The 22,598-nt window shown below is 38.7% G+C and overlaps 1 protein-coding gene across 3 annotated transcripts in view; it reads left to right on the top strand.

The window, feature by feature from the left end:
* LOC107599449 (protein strawberry notch homolog 2-like) overlaps window positions 1–21,051 on the top strand; it is a 45,799-nt gene extending 24,748 nt beyond the window's left edge. For 2 of the 3 annotated variants that reach the window (XM_016291038.1, XM_016291040.1), the window contains 28 exons: window positions 4,827–4,976; window positions 5,518–5,601; window positions 5,882–5,981; window positions 6,076–6,236; window positions 7,625–7,758; window positions 7,852–7,942; window positions 8,072–8,215; window positions 9,168–9,391; window positions 9,480–9,633; window positions 11,610–11,786; window positions 11,870–11,967; window positions 12,220–12,302; window positions 12,373–12,558; window positions 12,691–12,812; window positions 12,913–13,044; window positions 13,128–13,263; window positions 13,524–13,636; window positions 14,231–14,302; window positions 14,395–14,503; window positions 14,592–14,663; window positions 14,790–14,933; window positions 15,022–15,116; window positions 15,454–15,546; window positions 15,741–15,872; window positions 16,004–16,080; window positions 16,163–16,353; window positions 16,477–16,609; window positions 19,498–21,051. In XM_016291038.1, the coding sequence (XP_016146524.1) occupies window positions 4,827–4,976; window positions 5,518–5,601; window positions 5,882–5,981; window positions 6,076–6,236; window positions 7,625–7,758; window positions 7,852–7,942; window positions 8,072–8,215; window positions 9,168–9,391; window positions 9,480–9,633; window positions 11,610–11,786; window positions 11,870–11,967; window positions 12,220–12,302; window positions 12,373–12,558; window positions 12,691–12,812; window positions 12,913–13,044; window positions 13,128–13,263; window positions 13,524–13,636; window positions 14,231–14,302; window positions 14,395–14,503; window positions 14,592–14,663; window positions 14,790–14,933; window positions 15,022–15,116; window positions 15,454–15,546; window positions 15,741–15,872; window positions 16,004–16,080; window positions 16,163–16,353; window positions 16,477–16,609; window positions 19,498–20,176 (4,086 nt within the window). In that variant the 3' untranslated portion in view covers window positions 20,177–21,051. The remainder of the gene's footprint in view (window positions 1–4,826; window positions 4,977–5,517; window positions 5,602–5,881; window positions 5,982–6,075; window positions 6,237–7,624; window positions 7,759–7,851; window positions 7,943–8,071; window positions 8,216–9,167; window positions 9,392–9,479; window positions 9,634–11,609; window positions 11,787–11,869; window positions 11,968–12,219; window positions 12,303–12,372; window positions 12,559–12,690; window positions 12,813–12,912; window positions 13,045–13,127; window positions 13,264–13,523; window positions 13,637–14,230; window positions 14,303–14,394; window positions 14,504–14,591; window positions 14,664–14,789; window positions 14,934–15,021; window positions 15,117–15,453; window positions 15,547–15,740; window positions 15,873–16,003; window positions 16,081–16,162; window positions 16,354–16,476; window positions 16,610–19,497) is intronic. The other variant, XM_016291039.1, reaches the window with a different exon arrangement.
* The last annotated feature ends 1,547 nt before the right edge of the window (window positions 21,052–22,598 follow it).

The raw sequence follows: 22,598 nt of genomic DNA, 5'->3' as shown, positions 1-22,598 counted from the left end.
AGCATTGCAGGATTTGTCTTTTGCACTGCAGGTTATGGAGTTCAGGTCAGCCTGCTCTGTGGATGAAACAGCGGTGGGATTTAGGATGGATGGAAATGAATGCAAAGATTTTCCTCTCTTTATGTGCCTTCTTTGCGACCACATTGCATTCCTGTAAATGCAGAAGTGACTATTATTAAACACATTGCTCATGAAGTAACAATATGACAGCATTAATACTTAAATATACTTATATAAGGGTCCGGTTGCAATTAACACCTATTTTGATGCTTAATTAATCTGACAGTTATTTCTGATATTCTACATCTTGCCCAAAGATCACCAAATTTTTATGATAATTTTTATAAAAATGACAATATAAATGAAAATGACAATATAAAGTGATTACAAAAGCTTTTCACAGTTTAAAAGGAGCGAAACCATTTAAAGTTAATGTTCATATAAAACTATCATTACTTGCACTGCCAACAGGATTTCAAAAAAGCTTGATTTGACAATATCAGATAATTTCAGATATATGATGATATTTAAGTGATATTTAGCAATTTAAACAACAAAGAGACATAATCGAATAATAACAAAATTTGATGTTAACAACTGATATTGTTTTAATAAGAATTATTGGCCATGACGTATATAACAACAAAAGCAGCATATAATCGGTCACTTGCTTGGAGGTTGCACTGTTTTGCATAATGCAAATGGTTGCATTATAAGAATATGACTAAACGTTTTTCTTCATGGAAATTTTTTACTACATGGTGTCACTGATAAAAGTTTTGTGTGCATAGTGCAAAGACTCGACTTAACCATGACAGAATTTGTTAAAAAAAATATTTTAAGTATCGATTAGTTCTTACAGCTTTACATAAGTATAATGAAAGATCAAAGAAACCACAGAACAATGATGGATTTCACTGGGATGATTTCACATCAAACCTTGAGGGTTGAGCTGTTACTATGTTTATTCGCAGGCATTTTTACCTTGTGATCATGTAAAATGGCTCAGTTTAGTCTGGCAAATATCCATCGTCTCACTCAGGAACAAAAGATGGTCTCATTCATTCAAGGTCAGTGAGTTCATGTAAGGTCGCTTGGTAGTGGGCGGAATGAATTCCTTTTGGTTCATTTTCCCGTATGTACTTTTATATTCATCTTTATCGTAAATCTATTAAAAGCGAAAACAATTCTGTTGTTGTTTTTGCGATCTGTTTAAATGTTTCCCATTTATTAGTTTCCTTCTCAATTTCAGTTTCTCAACATCTTTGCTAACAAATGGAAAAGTCAGCATTTTTTGTTTTGACATTCCGTTTATGCAAATACATTTCAGAAAAAGTGAAATATTAATAACATTCATCAATCCAATGCCACACTGTCATCCTGAAGCGGGGGAATCCCTGTTTGCTGTCTCAGCAGCAGAGAAAAGGAGTGGAGAGAGGAGGCGGTCTTCCAGGAAGTATCGCCTTGTTCCTTGTGGTTTGCTCAAGAATGTACAAAGACAAATTATGCCGTTGCCATTTGCTAAACAATATCCAAAGTCATTCCCCTTAGAGAATTGCAGAACAGTTTTTTTTTTTTTCTCTCTCTCTCTCTCTCTCTCTCTCTTATTGGAATCAAATTGACTTCTGGTATTTCTTTGTTCCGTTTGGCAGTGCTCTGCAAATGTGTCCTCAAAAGATCAAAGCAAGCATGAAATACATTACAACACGATTCTGATAGTAAATCATGACTGCAGTCATTTGATCAGTGTAAATGGGCAGGTTGTGACCTCATGTTTCAGAATCCCCCCGCTGATGGTTCTGGCAGCACTTTCTGGAGCACCGTCACTCCTGAATTGAGCGTTTCCTGGGTTTTCAGTGGGAGTGAATTCAAGTGCTGAGAGTCTGTGTCAGGTCTCTGATGGAATGTTGCCATTCTATATACGGGCATAAATGTGTTTTTGTCTGTTGTCAAGTCATTCTGTGTTCCACAAGCACTTCATCCTTCCCAGCACAATGAAATCAATGAGAAACATCATTTGAATGTGGAAAGACAACTTAACCACTGCCTGGAGACAGGAACAGACTGTTGCTTAAACAGTCGACTTATTATGGTGTGAATTAGGCCTAGACTTTTAATGAAGTCTAGGTTCACGCTGCTCCAATAAACAACATTTCAATTTTAGAAAGTTGGAAACAATTGGAAATCTAACTTTTTTCAAGGGTATTTATGTATGATTAGTAGTGGTCGACTGATATATCACCAAGATGGATATATCTGCATTTTTCAAATATCAGCATCGGCCGATAAGTTTTTCTGTTTGGCTGATGTGTTTGAGACAGGACTTTTATTTATTTATTTATTTTTGAGAACGCCAGCGCCTGCGCACACAGCTCTCACATTCTCCCACTTCATTGTTAACTGTCGCCGTTTAACAGTTCTGAACAAAGAAGGTATTTAAAAAAAGTATTATAGCGATTGCTTTTATATTATTAGTAATAGAAAGGCAATAATATTTTCTCGTTTACCATCAGCATTCAGCAAATACGCATTTATATAATGTGTGTGTGTGTGTGTGTGTGTATATGTATATATATATATATATATATATATATATATATTAAATAATATGGTCATTAAATAAAAAATATTTATATTATATATATTTGTATATAAATTATATATTTTTATATTTAAATTACAAGTACTTATATATATATATACAGTGGGTACGGAAAGTATTCAGACCCACTTAAATTTTTCACTCTTTGTTATATTGCAGCCATTTGCTAAAATCATTTAAGTTAATTTTCGTCCTCATTAATGTACACACAGCACCCCATATTGACAGAAAAACACAGAATTGTTGACATTTTTGCAGATTTATTAAAAAAGAAAAACTGAAATATCACATGGTCCTAAGTATTCAGACCCTTTGCTCAGTATTTAGTAGAAGCACCCTTTGGATCTAATACAGCCATGAGTCTTTTTGGGAAAGAGGCTTATATAGACAGGTTTGTGGCTTTCCTAATCAAGTCCAATCAGTATAATCACACACAGCTGGACTCAAATGAAGGTGTAGAACCATCTCAAGGATGATCAGAAGAAATGGACAGCACCTGCGTTAAATATATGAGTGTCACAGCAAAGGGTCTGAATACTTAGGACCATGTGATATTTCAGTTTTTCTTTTTTAATAAATCTGCAAAAATGTCAACAATTCTGTGTTTTTCTGTCAATATGGGGTGCTGTGTGTACACTAATGTGGAAAAAAATTAACTTAAATTATTTTAGCAAATGGCTGCAATATAACAAAGAGTGAAAAATTTAAGGGGGTCTGAATACTTTCCGTACCCACTGTATATACATACATTTTATTCATGTATATATAATATGGTCATTAAATTAAATATATTTATTACAATTTATATTTATATAAAATAAAATGAAAATATGTTTCTACACTATATAGTTTAGGCCTATATAATGTGTGTGTGTGTGTATATGTATATACACACACACACACACACACACACATGCATACATATATGCTACAGTTTTTAAAAAATGTAAAGTTAAAAAAAATTTATATGGATGAGATCTTAGATAAAAAAGAAATGATGCATGATGGCAGAGTTTTCCACTCTCAGTTTCATGTCACTGCTTTCAATCTATGTTTATTATCTCCATAATCAAGTAGAGGAAGTACAAAGACTTTGAATTTGTGGCTTCTAACAGAACTAGCATGCATTTGTTTTTAAACCTTTTATCTTTATGAAAGAGGACGCAATCTTGCTCCGAGATTCTCACGATACTGCTGTGACCCAACTAACATCACAAACCTACACACACCTTCCATGTTGCAAAAAGTCATGTTTCGTTGCAGCTCTGATTCAGCAGTTCACACTAACAGCTTCTATGCACTTGAATGCACAAAGAATACAAGGATCTAAAGCATTGTGATATATGATTGTATCAGTACAACCCTGAATTTGAATATATTTTAGATTGTAAACAGCTCATTTTGAGGTCAACCTCAATCTGACTAACTTTTCTTCTTAACACTGAAAAATGGCTCTTATTAATGAAATGGATCAAATACCACAGCCCCTGGCCACCCACCAGTTCCTGGTTGTTTACCGCTCGCTGGTTTTCCTCGAACAGTGAAGAGTTCTTGGAAAATCTTGGCTGTGCAAAGAGCGTCTCGAGCCCCTTCAGATCCCTCATATATTCCAATAGCGAGCACACACTCTTTTACTACAAAAGCCTCTGATTAACTGAGTGCATTGTCCTTCACAGCCAAAGCATAATACTGTAGTGTTGCGTGTGACGTACCATCTGCACTTCATCTGCTCTGTGTTTAATTAGATTGTGGGTTCAGTGGTTCAGGGAATATTTACTGTGCGTATATCTCTCAGCTATCTCTAATCTGAACTCTTGTGCATACGGTTCTTTATGGTCATCTACACCGGATGAATTATCCAGTTTAAACATTATAATTTGTCCCACAATCTCCACCACATTCAAATCTGGCATTAACATTTGTTTCATATCCAGATATCTTAAGAAGTTTTTTTCTTAAAGTGCGCTCACATTTACCATTGCTGATCGAAATTTTGCGGATGAAATCCAATCATTCGCTCATGTTGCTCACATGAATTTGCCATGCTGAGCTATGCTTCATATATCGCTACGTTACTGACCAACAATGGACCCTTTTTTTTTTCTTTTCTTAAATTTTCACTATTTTCATGACTATGCCCTTATTTTCTCTGTAACCTTTTGCAGTACAGGTCAGGAAGTAAAAAAGTGACTGGTAAAATTGTTCTCGTTTTCTTTTCTCTCAGGACCTCTCTGGTCTGGATGATCTGTCGATCTTCTCCCCTCCGACCGACTCTTTATCCGAATACACCGTTAACAACTTAATCAACACTGAAATGCCTCCCAATGTGCCCACGATATGGGACATTAAAACATCACCAGCATCAGTCCAAGAGGTGAGGCTAATTCCTGACAGCAAATGCATTTTATTCCAGTCGTGGCCTAATGGTTAGAGAGTCAGACTTGTAACCCAAAGGTTGCGGGATTGATTCTCAGGTCTGGCAGGAATTGTCGGTAGGGGGAGTGAATAACCAGCACTCTCTTCCACCTTTAATACCACGACTGAGGTGAGACCCTTGAGCAAGGCACCGAACCCCCAACTGCTCCCCGGGTGCCGCAGCAATATTGCTGCCCACTGCTCTGTGTGTGTGTTCACTGCTGTGTGTATGCACTTGGATGGGTTAAATGCAGAGCACAAATTCTGAATATGGGTCACCATACTCGGCCACACTTCACTTTACTTGAAATGCTAATGTTGAACTTAACCAATTGTTTACAGTAGTTTTTGGCATTTGTGGTGAATATTATTTTCGAGAAACCACACCTGTGAGTGACACACCCATAAACATTGTTCCCGCTCTGATAGTAAAGCATGTGATTTTTCTGTTAGCTTTAACTTTTTCTTTCAATCTCTTTGTTTTTCTTTTTCCTCCTCAGTTGAATTCTAACAGGTTTCAAGGTTTAAACTCGTTGGATGACATCACTGCTATCATTAATACACCACCCATTGGAGGTTATCAGGTAACTCCCAATCAACAGTTGTTAATTGCTCTTAATAATGATATATAATAATAGTAATAAAATACTATTAAATAATAAAAATATATTTTTTATTCACAATATTTTTATTGTGTTTAAATAAATGATTTTTAAATAAAAACATAAAAATGTAATAATAAAAATACAAATATATTTTTACTAAAATATAAGTATAATTTCTTTAACATGTAAGAAAGATTTTAAGGTCTCTGTAAAGTCAAACTGTCTTTCTCTTTCTTAATCTTATCACGTGTTTACACAGAGACCCCAAACACAGCCAGAAGAGGAAGAGGAAGTCGAGGTGGAGGAGACAGAAGAGTTGGGTCATGTTGACACCTATGCAGACTACAGGCCCTCTAAATGTTAGCGTTGCTTGCTTTTATGCACACATTTTATGGCTATTAATGTCATACTGGAAGATTCATATTGTTTTCGCTCTCTGTATTGCTGTCTCAGCCAAGATAGGAATATCTCACCCAGACCGAGTGGTGGAGACCAACACTTTATCCAGCGTACCTCCTCCAGATATCACCTACACCCTGTCCATCCCAGAGACCACCATAAACGGAGGCCTGCTCTCTGCCTTGCAGCTGGAGGCCATTATTTACGCCTGCCAGGTACCCCTGACCAGCTTTGCCTTTCTTCTCCCACTTAGTTAAACAACATGCACAACAAAACTTTAAAAGAAAACAACGGACTGAACTCTATAATATCGTGTCCAAAATATACTGTGTTAAAAAAATATTTATTTATTTATTTAGAGGCTGATTACAAACAACTTTTAAATTGTTTAGATCCTGCATAATCGAGTTATTTGTTTATTTATTGCTTTATTTGTTTTATTTATTGTATTTTTTTATATATATTTTGTTTTTATTTATTTATTGTTTAACTCTGAGCCTATTTACAAACCATTTTTAAATTGTTCAGATCCTGCATTAATTTTTATTTATTTATGTTTTATTGTGTTATTTGTTTTATTTATTGTATTATTCATTTGTTGTTTTGTTTCATTATTTATTGTCTCATTTAAAAGTTTCCCAACCTTATTTGTCTGGCAAAACTTTTATGACCGACCTTATTTACTATAAGCTACCTACTGAGACTTTATGACATTTTCAATGTCTATGTTAATAATTTGGAATAATTAATTAAAACAATAAAAGCATTTAATTAAAACAAACATATTTAATTATTTTGATATAATCAGCTACAAAGTTTTTTTATACTTAAAGGTGCACTAAGTGAATTTTGCCAAACGATGTTGATATTTGGAAGCACCAAAACAAACATGGCCATACCCCAACAGGACCTTGTCCCTATTTTGATAACTCCGCACCACATGTACGTACACAACCCTGGCAGTGACGATGGTGGAATCTCCTATGCCTACGCAGCATATTCAAGCAAAAGCTAACACAGATTAGTTGTGTGAAACAAAGCAAAAACCACGTAACTCACCTATCAAGAAGAAACAAAGCAACCACGCGTCCGATTCCAGGCCTTTACCGCTCTTTGAGTTCTGTCCACTGCTGGAAAGCTGTGCCAATATTTACGCGGGTCCTACCTCTTGCCTGATCGTAACCCTTCTTTTTAATGTTTTGTTCCTCCAAAATTTCTTCTCTTATTTTTTAATTTATTTTTTTTATCTGCCATCTCTCTTTCTATAGTCGATCTGCTAATATCCATCCTGTGCACTCACTGAGCGCTCTCTTCTCCCTATCATCACTAGACACGGGTGTGTTTTGGGACTGAGTCCGACACTGTGGTCAAAAGCGTTTTTCAAATATTGCTTAGTGCACCTTTAATTTTAGATTACATTTTAAAAAGTTATACACTTTCATTCAATTCAGCATCGGCATTTCTGTCATAATCTCACAAACATCCCTGTAGTTCCATCATAAAGACGTAGTAAATTCAGCATCCCACTGATTGTTTGCAAATATTTTATACTTTCTCGTCATTAACAGACCATTAATATTGACTTTTTTATAACACTCTACAGCAACATGAAGTGATTCTCCAGAACAACCAGCGGGCCGGCTTCCTCATAGGGGACGGCGCTGGAGTTGGCAAAGGCCGCACAGTGGCTGGCATCATTCAAGAAAACTACTTAAAGGGAAGGAAGAAAGCACTATGGTAAGCGATCTCCAGATCCATCAAGACCTACAAAACTCCATATCAAACACCGACTCTAGATACGTTGCCTTATCCTCCTCATCTCTCCTCCAGGTTCAGCGTCTCCAATGACCTGAAATATGACGCAGAGAGAGATCTCCAAGACATCCATGCACCCAATATACAAGTGCATGCCTTGAATAAGGTCACTATTACTCTGCAGCTCAATACAGCAGCCCTGTTAACGGAGATCACGTTTCCAGTGTAGCAAATTCTCACAGGCTTTCCCCGTAGCGTTTCTCAACATGGCTAACTGAAACTGTTTTCCATGCAGATAAAGTACGGAGACACAGCTACCTCAGAAGGAGTCCTGTTTGCCACCTACTCAGCACTAATTGGGGAGAGTCAGGCAGGCGGCCAACACCGAACGCGTCTGAAGCAGATCCTAGACTGGTGTGAGCCGGGTTTTGATGGAGTTGTATCCTTTACCTTCTATGTGCATAAAATAGTTTTTGTTGGCAGGGGGTTTCTAACTCTGTGTTGCCTTAAACCCTTTGAAAAACACTTTTCCAAAATTAAAGCAAGATTAAAAATTAAATGTTATCACAATAATCGTGGCCTAATGGTTAGAGAGTCGTACCGGCAGGGATTGTAGGTGAGGGGAGTGAATGTACAGCGCTCTCTCCCACCTTCAATACCACGACTGAGGTGCCCTTGAGCAAGGCACCAAACCCCCAACTGCTCCCCGGGCGCCGCAGCAAAAAAATGACTGCCCACTGCCCCGGGTGTGTGTTCACGGTGTGTGTGTGTTCACTGCTGTGTGTGTGCACTTTGGATGGGATAAATTCAGAGCACTAATTCCGAGCATGGGTCACCATACTTGGCCACATGTCATGTCACTTTCACTTTCGATAATATATTAAAATATAAATATTTATTACAATTATGTATTCTGTATTAAACTGAAGATGAAATACAAATCTTGAAAACATTTGTAATAATTGTAATAATTATTAATAATAATTTATAATAATATTAATATATAATCTTTTTTATATATTATTATATATAAAATATTAAAGAAATATGACCATATTTTTCTAACCAGCATTAAAATTTCATTTTCAGCATTTTTATATATATATATATATATATAATTTTATTTTTTTTATATATTTTTTTTTATATATAAATATGTATAATGTTTGTTAAGTTCATGTTACTTTAACAAAATTTTAGTTCTTACAGTTAAAATAAATTTTGTAAAAACGTTTTATTTTCTTCTGTTTGCCCCATTGCAACTTCTTTGGGGGTCTGTTTCTGACCCCGGTAGGACTTTATTTATTTATTTATTTTTATAAACCTCAGAGAAAAAAAAAAGAGGGTGAACAATGAAGCTGGTTTTGCCCTTGACAGTAGGCTTCCTTTAGATCATATTTGACGAATGCCACAAAGCCAAAAATGCAACATCCACAAAGATGGGCAAGGCCGTGCTGGATCTGCAGAACAAGTTGCCATTGGCCAGAGTGGTGTATGCCAGTGCCACAGGTGCCTCGGAGCCAAAGAACATGATCTATATGAGCCGTCTGGGGATCTGGGGAGAGGGAACCCCCTTCAGAACCTTTGACGACTTCCTCCACGCCATTGAGAAGAGGTTTGCAGAGGAGCATGAATTTGTTGGCTGGCAAATATGAAAACAGTCCTTTATGGATATGTAATCTGAATGTACTCTTCATTTATAGGGGCGTGGGGGCCATGGAGATCGTCGCAATGGATATGAAGGTCAGCGGGATGTACATTGCACGCCAACTCAGCTTCTCAGGAGTCTCATTCCGCATAGAAGAGATCAGCTTGGATGATGATTTCAAACTTGTGTACAACAAAGCTGCTAAACTTGTGAGTTATGAGAAGAATCCCTAAAATCCAAGCCATTCCCCTCACTTCTACTTTAATGTGTGTTAGTGGTTAGTCCTGTTGGTCAAAGGATTTTTTTTAAGACTTTAAAGTAAAGAAAGACTATGCTTTGTTGATTGCACACTACCGTTCAAAATATTTTTTATGCTCACCAATTATTTGATCAAAAATACAGTTTAAAAACAGTATTATTGTAAATATTACTATTTAAAATAACTGTTTTATCTTTTAATATATTTTAAAATGTAATTTATTCCTGTGATGGCAAAGCTGAATTTTCAGCAGCTATTACTTCAGACTTCATTGTCACATGAACCTTCAGAAATAATATTATGATATTATGATCATATTATCATAATGTGCTGATTTGGTCAAGAAACATTTCTTATTGTTATCAATGTTGAAAACAGTTGTACTGCTTAATGTGTTTGTGAAAGCGTTTTTTTGGGGATTTTGAAAAAATTGTACTGACCACAAACTTTTGAATGGTAGTGTACATGTTGAAAACAAGTATTTGAATATAATATTTGTTAAAGACATCTCCTGTTATTCAGTAGGTACAAAGCGCTGAACAGAACCATCTTCAGAAATTTTATTTAAAATTATATATATATATATATATATATATATATATATATATATATATAAAAATATATATATATATATATATATATATATATATATATATATATATATATATATAATCTAAATATATATATATATATATATATAATTAAAATAGTTCACCCAAAAATTTTAATTGACATCTAAACCTGAATTTTTAAAGAATATTCAGGATGACCTTTTCCATAAAATGGAAGAGAATATGGACTAGTGCTGTCAAGTCCCAAAATATCAAGTAGCCAATATCACTCTGACTAGATATTCCCAGTCTTCATAAAGACATTGAATACCGTGCAATGGGAAAATTAACCATTACTACGATAATTTAAAGTCCCCATGAAATCAAAATTAAAGTTTTTTGGGTGTTAGTATCAACATGTTGGTCTTAAGGTTATCTATAAGGCAGTGTGCTCCAAAACAGTGACAAAATTCGCATTTAGAAGATATATAAGCATTCAAAGCTTGCAGTTCGTCATTTCCGCCAAAACGGCTCAACAATTCTTTTGACGTCACATCGTATTTCAGCTTCTCATCAAACTTTGTCCAATCAAATGCTCTCTAGAATCCGAAGCGCCCACCCCCTACACTATAAAATAGACGCTGAAGCCGTGGCTGAAATCGGTCACTTGTCCACAGAATTAGTATTTTCTGTACAGTGAATGGCACGTAGTGCACTATATAGGGGACAGGGAACGATTCAAACAGTGTAAATACGCTTTCCATTGAGGAAAAAAAAAGTCTGGTTTCGCGCTGTGTCACGCTAACCACCAGACACGATAGCACGAGTGGATCACATGCGGGAGTCAGCGCAGACCACAAAATGTATTGGAGCTATTTGAATTCTACACAGAATGCTATATTTTATAGCAAGATGGATGAGATTGTGGCTGGCATACCCTGTCAAATGCGGCTTTACAGAGCTCAACGGCTCTGAACGGCTCTAGCCCAAGCTGTGATATAAACGAACGCTATTGGCTATTTTAAAAAGGGGCGGGGCAGCTTGATATGTCCCGCCATGTCTTCCTGTTTCAGTTAAAATGACGTCAACACATAGAGTAACCCTGCATGTTTCTAAGCATTTCAGGGGACTTTTAAAGGTGCATTTTTGTCATTTTGAAGCTTAACATCTTCAGTCCCCATTCACTTTCAGTATATGAAAAAGAGTTACCAGGATGTATGGGTTTGGAACAACATGATGGTGACTAAATGATGACCGAATTTAAATTTTTGAATGAACTATCCCTTTAAATGAAGTACCATCTAAATTGGTCTGTAAATGTGTTATTTTGCTGTGTACATACATCTGACACATATATCTGATATCTCCTTTGCAGTGGGCGGAAGCTTTGGCCGTGTTCATGCAGGCCGCTGACGAACTCTGCATGAGCTCCAGGAAATCCCTGTGGGGTCAGTTTTGGTCATCCCACCAGCGTTTCTTTAAATACCTCTGTATCGCTGCCAAGGTGCGCTGCCTGGTGGAACTGGCCAAAAAAGAGTTGGAAGCAGGGAAGGTCAGTCAGATCAGCGACCCTGAACTCTCTCTCATTATTATTTGTTGCTACGGCATTTTACAGTTTTTTTTCCCTCTCTCTAGTGTGTCGTGATAGGGCTACAGTCAACAGGTGAGGCTCGAACCAGAGAAGTCCTTGATGAAAACGACGGACACTTGGACAGATTTGTGTCTGCTGCCGAGTAAGTGAATTTTGGGCATCATTGAAACCTTTCTAAAATATGCGGCCACCTTATGACTACTTCTACTTCTTGCAGTTTCACAATGATAGAAAGGTTTCTCAATATGTTACTGTGGTCATCTCACAGGCCGTGTATCATTCTGAAACCTAGTGTCATCTGATAATAACCACTTCCTTAAGCTATTGGCCATTACACAAAAACACCTCTTCTAGTCGACTTATTGACACAATGATGTGTTTGTGTGTTCCTCAGGGGTGTGTTTCAGTCTCTGGTCCTCAAACACTTTCCGTCAGAGAAGCAGAGAAGAGAAAAAGGAGCTGGGAACAAGAGGAAACGTGAGTCGTGTCGTGAGTTAGTATCACTGTCCATACATGGTTCATTGTTTAATTGAACGTTCTTGCGCAGGTAAGCCACGGGCACGGCAGCCAAAGCAACCCCGACAGATTACTGATGTAACGGTAGTGATCAACATCAGCGATGACAGCAGCACCGAGTCTGACGCCATGGACAGCGACTCCAACTCCTCGCCAGACTCAGTCCAAGACAACACTGACGATGTCATCTTTGTCAATCAAACCAGCTACCAAATGGGTATGTTGACTGTGTATTATATGGTGCAACTCATATTATCTCCATGCATCCTGATGATTTCCCCCAAAAAGTCACTTACAGCACCTTTGAAGTAAACATAAGCAATTGATTTTCGCTTTCACCCTTTCTTAGCACGGTTAGAGGAGATGAAACAAGGGCTTCTCAACAAGATCGCTGAGCTGGGAAAAGAACTACCTCTTAACACACTGGATGAGCTCATTGATAAATTTGGAGGTCCAGAACAAGTATCAGAGGTCATTATTTATGTATTTATTTTAATAGTCCAAGTATAGTTACACTTCAAAAACAAGGTTGTGTCCAGGTGCTAAACATCTTATATGTCTATGCGCCCAGATGACGGGACGTAAAGGCAGAGTGGTGCGTCGGTCTGACAGCAGCGTCCAATATGAGTCTCGCGCTGAGCAGGGCCACACTATCGACCAAATCAACATCAAAGAGAAAGATCGCTTCATGAATGGAGAGAAGGTAAATCTCAGAAAGAAAATCACTAACCTTTCGGCTCCGATTCCTTTGGTCCATCCAGTAACACTCTGCTTTGCTCCCTTCAGTTGGTAGCCATCATATCAGAAGCGGCCAGTTCTGGGATTTCACTTCAAGCTGACAGAAGGGTGAAGAATCAGTGTCGGAGGGTTCACATGACCCTGGAGCTGCCTTGGAGTGCAGACAGGGCCATCCAGCAGTTTGGTGAGTCGGCAGCATTGCCTTATGTCTACCTATTAAGTTTGTGGCCATGCACTAGTTATTTTGTCTACTCTAAGTGGGACAGTCTACCAGCTCCAGGCTAGATCACACGTGCTTTGATGCTGTTGAAAAGTGGTTACACTGTCAACACCCAACATGGCGTCAATAATTCCACAGCCTCTAACCTGGTCATCAAAGCTCTCTTCCCATAAAGTGCGTCACTGTACCAAAACAGCTAGCTGATAAAACTTTCTGTTCCTCAGGTCGTACTCATCGTTCAAATCAGGTCACGGCACCGGAGTACATCTTCCTAATCTCCGAACTGGCAGGCGAGCGACGATTTGCGTCCATCGTGGCAAAAAGGCTGGAGAGCTTGGTGCGTCCTTGACATGCTAACTTCTAGTTTGTTTTCCATTTCTCAGTACTTTAAAAATTTTAATTACATATATGTGACCCTGTACCACAAGTGTCAATTTTTCAAAATTGAGATTTATACATCATCTGAAAGCTGAACAAATAAGCTTTCCATTGATGTATGGTTTATGTATGGACAATATTTGGTCGAGATACAACTATATTGAGAAAATTGCCTTTAAAGTTATCCAAATGAAGTCCTTAGCAATCCATATTACCAATCAAAATTTAAGTTTTGATATATTTACGGTAGGAAATTTACAAAATATCTTCATGGAACATGATCTTTACTTAATATCCTAATGATTTTTGGCATAAAAGAAAAATCTATAATTTTGACCCATACAATGTATTTTTGGCTATTGCTATAAATATACCCCAGCGACTTAAGACTGGTTTTGTGGTGCAGGGTCACATATTTTATTACACGTTTCTGCTTGCATTTACATGTTATATAATTAAAGGGCACCTATTATTCCCCTTTTTACAAGATGTAATACGTTCAAATCACTACTTTGGTCCTGACATTCCTAACCTATGTGTTTGCTTTTCACAGGGAGCTCTGACTCATGGTGACAGGAGGGCCACAGAGTCTAGAGACCTGAGCAAGTACAACTTTGAAAATAAAGTGAGTAACTGTTTGATATAGAACAATGACTGCTAAAAATACTCAGATAAATCATGGACTAACCCGTGGTCTGTTTTGGCTGTTCCTCATAGTATGGCACCAAAGCTCTAGATAAGATTACCAAAGCCATCCTTGGTCAGATTGAAAGCAAGGTACTCCCTCCAAATGACTATCCTGGTGGCGATTCCATGTTCTTTAGAGGTAAACCGGTTCTGTGCATTATTCTGTTAAGATGTGGATCAGCTAGAACCTTAATCTCACCAAAGCTACCAATGCTTTCTAATCTTAGACATGAAGCACGGTATGATGGACGTAGGCATGCTATGCAGTAATTCACGCTTGGGCATCAACACTGAAAAAGGTAAGGTTTCCACAAGAGACATATTGCATATCTTATCTGTTTTGTCCACACTTGACACGTTTCTTCACATGCTAATCACACACATCCGCATATTTCCCTACATCATGTGACTTCATGTTGTTTCAGACTGCAATATCACCAAGTTCCTCAACCGGATACTGGGCCTGGAGGTGCACAAACAGAACTCCCTCTTCCAGTATTTTACGGACAATTTCGACTACTTGATCGAAAAGGACAAGAAAGAGGGCAAATATGATATGGGAATACTGGGTAAGCAGCACTTCTTCTTGTTGGTGTGGTAATTTAAGTTGCATTAATCTGCTTAGATGACAACATGAAGATTTCTGCTTTCTCTCAGATCTGGCACCAGGAAATGACCAGATTTATGAGGAAACACAGGAGAAGTTTCTAACGGCGGGAAACCCTCAAGATGGTCAAGTTATCCTATATAAGGTCAGTTTTTTTTTTTAAAAAGTAGAAGCAGAGGTTCAAATAAAACAGCTCTTTAATGGCAGAGCTCAGAAAATATGCCTAAGGCACACGAGTTTCATGTGTGACATACACTACAAAACATTCTAATCATCCCTTCCACCAAGAGCAAAGTTTATTTTTACAGCTTATGCAATGAGGACTGGTTTAACAGCCATTACTGTAAGCAGTTCCTTGACCGAGAATAAACCACACTGCGATACCTTTTTCTCATAAATTTGGGATCCAGTCATAGCTCCAACCATTGTGGACATGTCTGACAAGCATTATCTCTGACAGAACTGTTTGTTTTGTTGCACAGATAAGTGTAGATAGAGGTATGGCATGGTTGGAGGCTTTCCAGAAGGCCCAAACTCTCAGTAACCCGGATGAAGGCTTCTATTTATCCCATAAAGTGAGTATATGAGCAAAAAAGCTCATCTTTCCACATTTGCATGTAGTTTCCTTGTAGTAACACAGAAAAGATGGTTCCTTGGAAGAACCTTTCAGTTCAGGGGTGAAGGAGGGTTCATGTGTCATTAGAGTTCTTCCGTAGTTGTCTGATGTTGACTCTGCAGTTGAACATGTTTGTGCCTGTCTCATTTGCAGTTGAGAGGTAACTATCCATGCGTGCTGCTAGCCGTGCAGGGCCAGGAGCACAACATGATCATCTACAAACCAAACATCGGCAAGCAGGCCCAAACGGAAAGCCTTGATAACCTTCAACAAAAATACCACAAGGTGTGTTCAAACTCTTCATCATAAATGTAATGATCAGACCCTGCTGTGTGGAAAACGTCTCTGCTGCCATCTAGTGAGCAATATAGGTTGAAGACACTGTTTTTAAGTGATGTTTTCTCCCCTTGCTTCAGGTCACTCCAGAGGAGGCACAAGATAGCTGGGAAAACCAGTTCACGTTCTCCTTCAGGAAATGTAGCCATGCTAACTGGTGAGAAAACCTTCCAGACTTCTGACTTCGTACTAGTCAAACTGAGCTCAGAGGATTTAACGTGTATTCATGTTTCCTGCAGGAACGGGAGGTGTAAGAAGGTAGAGGAGGGTCAGGAGTGCTTAATGGGTACTCGATTGCGTCAGTATCACATGTTGTGTGGCGCTCTGCTCCGCGTTTGGAAGCGTGTGTCTGATGTGGTCGCTGACATCACCAATTCCAGCATTCTCCAAATTGTCCGCCTCAAAACCAAAGACAGCAGCAAACAAGTTGGTGAGTCAACCCGTTAACCCTTCCTGAGGAGTTCCAAACCAAAAGGTTGTAGGTTCAACAAAACCACTGCAGTCGTTTGAAAGAAGGCGGCATCTTTTAATCAATGTTCTCTCTTCAACCTAGGTATTAAAATCCCAGAGAACTGCATGTCAAAGGTACGTCAGGAGTTGGTGAGGATGGATGCAGAGGTGAAGCAGCGACATCGAGAGAAGGAGCAGCAAGCTCAGGAGCAGCGTCAGGCTGAGGAGCAACAGAGGCTGATGACACATTTTTCAAAATTGAGATTTATACATCATCTGAAAGCTGAACAAATAAGCTTTCCATTGATGTATGGTTTATGTATGGACAATATTTGGTCGAGATACAACTATATTGAGAAAATTGCCTTTAAAGTTATCCAAATGAAGTCCTTAGCAATCCATATTACCAATCAAAATTTAAGTTTTGATATATTTACGGTAGGAAATTTACAAAATATCTTCATGGAACATGATCTTTACTTAATATCCTAATGATTTTTGGCATAAAAGAAAAATCTATAATTTTGACCCATACAATGTATTTTTGGCTATTGCTATAAATATACCCCAGCGACTTAAGACTGGTTTTGTGGTGCAGGGTCACATATTTTATTACACGTTTCTGCTTGCATTTACATGTTATATAATTAAAGGGCACCTATTATTCCCCTTTTTACAAGATGTAATACGTTCAAATCACTACTTTGGTCCTGACATTCCTAACCTATGTGTTTGCTTTTCACAGGGAGCTCTGACTCATGGTGACAGGAGGGCCACAGAGTCTAGAGACCTGAGCAAGTACAACTTTGAAAATAAAGTGAGTAACTGTTTGATATAGAACAATGACTGCTAAAAATACTCAGATAAATCATGGACTAACCCGTGGTCTGTTTTGGCTGTTCCTCATAGTATGGCACCAAAGCTCTAGATAAGATTACCAAAGCCATCCTTGGTCAGATTGAAAGCAAGGTACTCCCTCCAAATGACTATCCTGGTGGCGATTCCATGTTCTTTAGAGGTAAACCGGTTCTGTGCATTATTCTGTTAAGATGTGGATCAGCTAGAACCTTAATCTCACCAAAGCTACCAATGCTTTCTAATCTTAGACATGAAGCACGGTATGATGGACGTAGGCATGCTATGCAGTAATTCACGCTTGGGCATCAACACTGAAAAAGGTAAGGTTTCCACAAGAGACATATTGCATATCTTATCTGTTTTGTCCACACTTGACACGTTTCTTCACATGCTAATCACACACATCCGCATATTTCCCTACATCATGTGACTTCATGTTGTTTCAGACTGCAATATCACCAAGTTCCTCAACCGGATACTGGGCCTGGAGGTGCACAAACAGAACTCCCTCTTCCAGTATTTTACGGACAATTTCGACTACTTGATCGAAAAGGACAAGAAAGAGGGCAAATATGATATGGGAATACTGGGTAAGCAGCACTTCTTCTTGTTGGTGTGGTAATTTAAGTTGCATTAATCTGCTTAGATGACAACATGAAGATTTCTGCTTTCTCTCAGATCTGGCACCAGGAAATGACCAGATTTATGAGGAAACACAGGAGAAGTTTCTAACGGCGGGAAACCCTCAAGATGGTCAAGTTATCCTATATAAGGTCAGTTTTTTTTTTTAAAAAGTAGAAGCAGAGGTTCAAATAAAACAGCTCTTTAATGGCAGAGCTCAGAAAATATGCCTAAGGCACACGAGTTTCATGTGTGACATACACTACAAAACATTCTAATCATCCCTTCCACCAAGAGCAAAGTTTATTTTTACAGCTTATGCAATGAGGACTGGTTTAACAGCCATTACTGTAAGCAGTTCCTTGACCGAGAATAAACCACACTGCGATACCTTTTTCTCATAAATTTGGGATCCAGTCATAGCTCCAACCATTGTGGACATGTCTGACAAGCATTATCTCTGACAGAACTGTTTGTTTTGTTGCACAGATAAGTGTAGATAGAGGTATGGCATGGTTGGAGGCTTTCCAGAAGGCCCAAACTCTCAGTAACCCGGATGAAGGCTTCTATTTATCCCATAAAGTGAGTATATGAGCAAAAAAGCTCATCTTTCCACATTTGCATGTAGTTTCCTTGTAGTAACACAGAAAAGATGGTTCCTTGGAAGAACCTTTCAGTTCAGGGGTGAAGGAGGGTTCATGTGTCATTAGAGTTCTTCCGTAGTTGTCTGATGTTGACTCTGCAGTTGAACATGTTTGTGCCTGTCTCATTTGCAGTTGAGAGGTAACTATCCATGCGTGCTGCTAGCCGTGCAGGGCCAGGAGCACAACATGATCATCTACAAACCAAACATCGGCAAGCAGGCCCAAACGGAAAGCCTTGATAACCTTCAACAAAAATACCACAAGGTGTGTTCAAACTCTTCATCATAAATGTAATGATCAGACCCTGCTGTGTGGAAAACGTCTCTGCTGCCATCTAGTGAGCAATATAGGTTGAAGACACTGTTTTTAAGTGATGTTTTCTCCCCTTGCTTCAGGTCACTCCAGAGGAGGCACAAGATAGCTGGGAAAACCAGTTCACGTTCTCCTTCAGGAAATGTAGCCATGCTAACTGGTGAGAAAACCTTCCAGACTTCTGACTTCGTACTAGTCAAACTGAGCTCAGAGGATTTAACGTGTATTCATGTTTCCTGCAGGAACGGGAGGTGTAAGAAGGTAGAGGAGGGTCAGGAGTGCTTAATGGGTACTCGATTGCGTCAGTATCACATGTTGTGTGGCGCTCTGCTCCGCGTTTGGAAGCGTGTGTCTGATGTGGTCGCTGACATCACCAATTCCAGCATTCTCCAAATTGTCCGCCTCAAAACCAAAGACAGCAGCAAACAAGTTGGTGAGTCAACCCGTTAACCCTTCCTGAGGAGTTCCAAACCAAAAGGTTGTAGGTTCAACAAAACCACTGCAGTCGTTTGAAAGAAGGCGGCATCTTTTAATCAATGTTCTCTCTTCAACCTAGGTATTAAAATCCCAGAGAACTGCATGTCAAAGGTACGTCAGGAGTTGGTGAGGATGGATGCAGAGGTGAAGCAGCGACATCGAGAGAAGGAGCAGCAAGCTCAGGAGCAGCGTCAGGCTGAGGAGCAACAGAGGCTGATGACACAGCGTCAGCAGCAAGAGATTTTCTCCCAAAATTTGTTCACCTCATCTTTGCCAAATCCCAGCCTGGCCAGCTTACCCACTCCGTACATCTCCTTCCCCTCGTTCCCTTCCATAAAATACCCTTTGGAAGAAATCCTGGACTTGTCGGTTCAAAGATCCTCGCCCTCCTCCCAAGTTAGCACTCAAGCTGACCTGGCTGTAGACAACCTCTCCAGGCAACTCGAACCTATGGTGGATGACTTTAACCTTGAAGTGTTTATTCAAGAGCAGCAACAACCACAGCAGGGGAGCCAGGCCACACAGGAAAGCAGTTCAGCACGGGACACAGAACTGTTAGACATGATACTGTCTTTGAACTCCTTTATAACACCCCCTAGTCAGACTGTCCCTGCCTCTTCCTCCTCAGATGCACCTTTGTCGGTACCCATGGTCTTGTCAAATTCCTTCTCTTCTTCCTTGTCCAACTTCACTCACTCACTCACACCACCTTCATCATCTTCCTTGTTGTCGCGCATCTCTCCCTCCCCTACGGACCAGCAGATGCTCCCAGTACCCAACAGCCACTGCAGCTCTGAAGCCATCATAAATGTACGAGAGGTGTTGAACAGCATGCTGCAAGGTGGAACAGAATCACGGCAGTCAGTCATTAAGTACCCACAACCCGAGTGAGATCCTTCCAGTCGGACTCTCCTGTAGACGCGCACACACTCAGGGCTGTAGTCTGACCACTGCCGGCGTCCTGCTCCGCCACTGGCCTCGGTTCCACAAGCATGAGATTCTGCTTCATAAGATGGGAGGAAGTCTGGTGTTCCTAAACACTTTGTCTCCATACTATGGATAGTTACCAAGGTTGTCACACCAGTTTAAACATCCGGAATTTTATACACTGGGGCTTTAAAAGAGTATTGATTTACCAAGAGTGAAAACGATTTAAGGTTTGTTTAGGTTATGTCACACCACATCGTACAGTATATTTTGCTTAAAGATTTTGCTCAAGATGGAGCATGCAGAAATGAAAAGACACTTGAGGTACCATTTTGGTTCCTCATTGCAGGAACCCTCCGGGGAAGCACCAGCCACCTTTAAAGGTGCCTCAAATGTGATTTGAGTCCTGAGAGATCTTCAGTATATATTTTAAGTGCCCCAAAAGGCTTTCTTTTATAAAGGGGCCACTGGAGAAACTTTCTTTAGAGTTACTAAAGGAACTGGCTGTACGTTCCTTATAGAACATTACTGACTCTCCATTTTGAAAGTGTGCCTAGAGGTTCTCCAAAGGGTTCTACCAATGTGCCGACCAAAAGGAACCCCGAATGTTACCTCAAGTATCTTCTTTCTGTAGGATCTTTTTTTTGTGTGTGGCCACAGATTCCATGTGGGCCTAGCTGAAGTTGTACAAACCTCACATATGCAAGACATAGCGCAAGGTTCACTTCGGCAAGGAGCTTAAGTTTTGTTTTGCATTGGACAATCATCAGCTTTACATTTCCATGATGAACTTCTGTTAGACAAAACACTTTTCCTGAGGAGCAAGAGAACAGGCTACTGTCGAATGGTCACCTGTCCTCTGGTTGAGAACAGTTGATCTAATGATTCTAAGGTACTTCAAATGATACCAGTGTTACCATCATGGTTTTGGTGGCAATGTCAAGAAACATGGTAACACCATTGTACCTTTTGTAAGTGTATGAAATGTCATAACTGAATTAAAATGATATACCATTTTGTATTACCCTTGACACCAAAGACGCATCAAGTTAAGTTTAGTCTAAGAAAAGACTGGCTACTACACTTGTTTCCAGGGGTAAAAAACTAAATTAAGTGCATTTTGCTTAAAACCGGTAAAATGATCTGCCAGTGGTGTAAGTAAAATACTCTTGTTTTAAGAATATTTTACTTACCCCACTGGCAGATCATTTTACCCTTTTTTTTAAGCAAAATGCACTTAATTTAGTTTTTTTCCCCATTGAAACAAGACCAAATATCTTAAGTCATTTGGCTTATCTAGTCAAAGTATCTTGATTTAAGAATTTTTGATATTTTGACTAGAAACAAGACAAAAATACTAAGTATATAAGCCATTTTTTTGCGGTGTAGTCCCTGCAAATGCAAATACGGTGGTACAAATGTAACCACAGAGATGAAGCCCACATCTTTGATATGGGAAATCCAGCTGTATTCCATTGGTAGCTATACTTTGTTCCTGTTGCTAAGGTGTTCAGAGTGGTTTTTAGCATGTTGTTATGTGTTTTGTTTTTTTGTGTGTGTTTGCTATTGGGATGGTTGACTTAAAGGGACAGTTCCCCGGGTGCCGCAGCATAAATGGCTGCCCACTGCTCCGGGTGTGTGTTCACGGTGTGTGTGTGTTCACTGCTGTGTGTGTGCACTTTGGATGGGATAAATGCAGAGCACTAATTCCGAGTATGGGTCACCATACTTGGCCACATGTCACATCACTTGTCTTTAAAAAAAAAAAAAAAAAATTATCATTATTTTACTCACCCTCATGTCGTTTCAAACCTGTATGATTTTCTTTCTTCTGCAGAACAGATCATATGACGTGAACATTATTGTTACATTAACGTCCATTGTATGGAGAGAGAAAAAAAAAAACACTGACATTTCTCAAAATATCTTTTATGTTGCACAGAAGAAAGTGGTGGCTCAATGCTCATTTTGTGTCTGAAATAACTTATTCTGAAATATGTTAGAAATACGATTCATAACATTCCTTTACATCCCACACATGATGTGCATGTCTTTAATTTCTGGATTCAGGTTCATTTTTAAAAGATTTTTGTATTATGAAATACAAATCTGACATTATGACAAGACAAAGTTAATTTTTTATCATGAAATATATTTTTGTTAATTTAAAAAAGAATAATGATTGTATGCACTCTGTTTTTAACTCTGCACTCTGAAAGTATGTTTTTGCTTTTTACTTTTTTTTTTTTTTAATTTAATTAAAATTTGTTGAAAATGATATAGAAGTTCTTCAAAACCATATGAAACCAACATGAATACATACACTACATTTCTAAGAATTTGTCTTATTTTTTTCTTTAATTTTTTTTCCCATTCTGGACAGTGT

The sequence above is a fragment of the Sinocyclocheilus grahami genome, unplaced genomic scaffold, assembly GCF_001515645.1.
Source record: "Sinocyclocheilus grahami isolate Dianchi unplaced genomic scaffold, SAMN03320097.WGS_v1.1 scaffold267.1, whole genome shotgun sequence".
Classification (NCBI taxonomy): Eukaryota; Metazoa; Chordata; class Actinopteri; order Cypriniformes; family Cyprinidae; genus Sinocyclocheilus; species Sinocyclocheilus grahami.
Note: the sequence above shows the minus strand (reverse complement) of the source record. Positions and strands in the feature narration are given on the sequence as shown.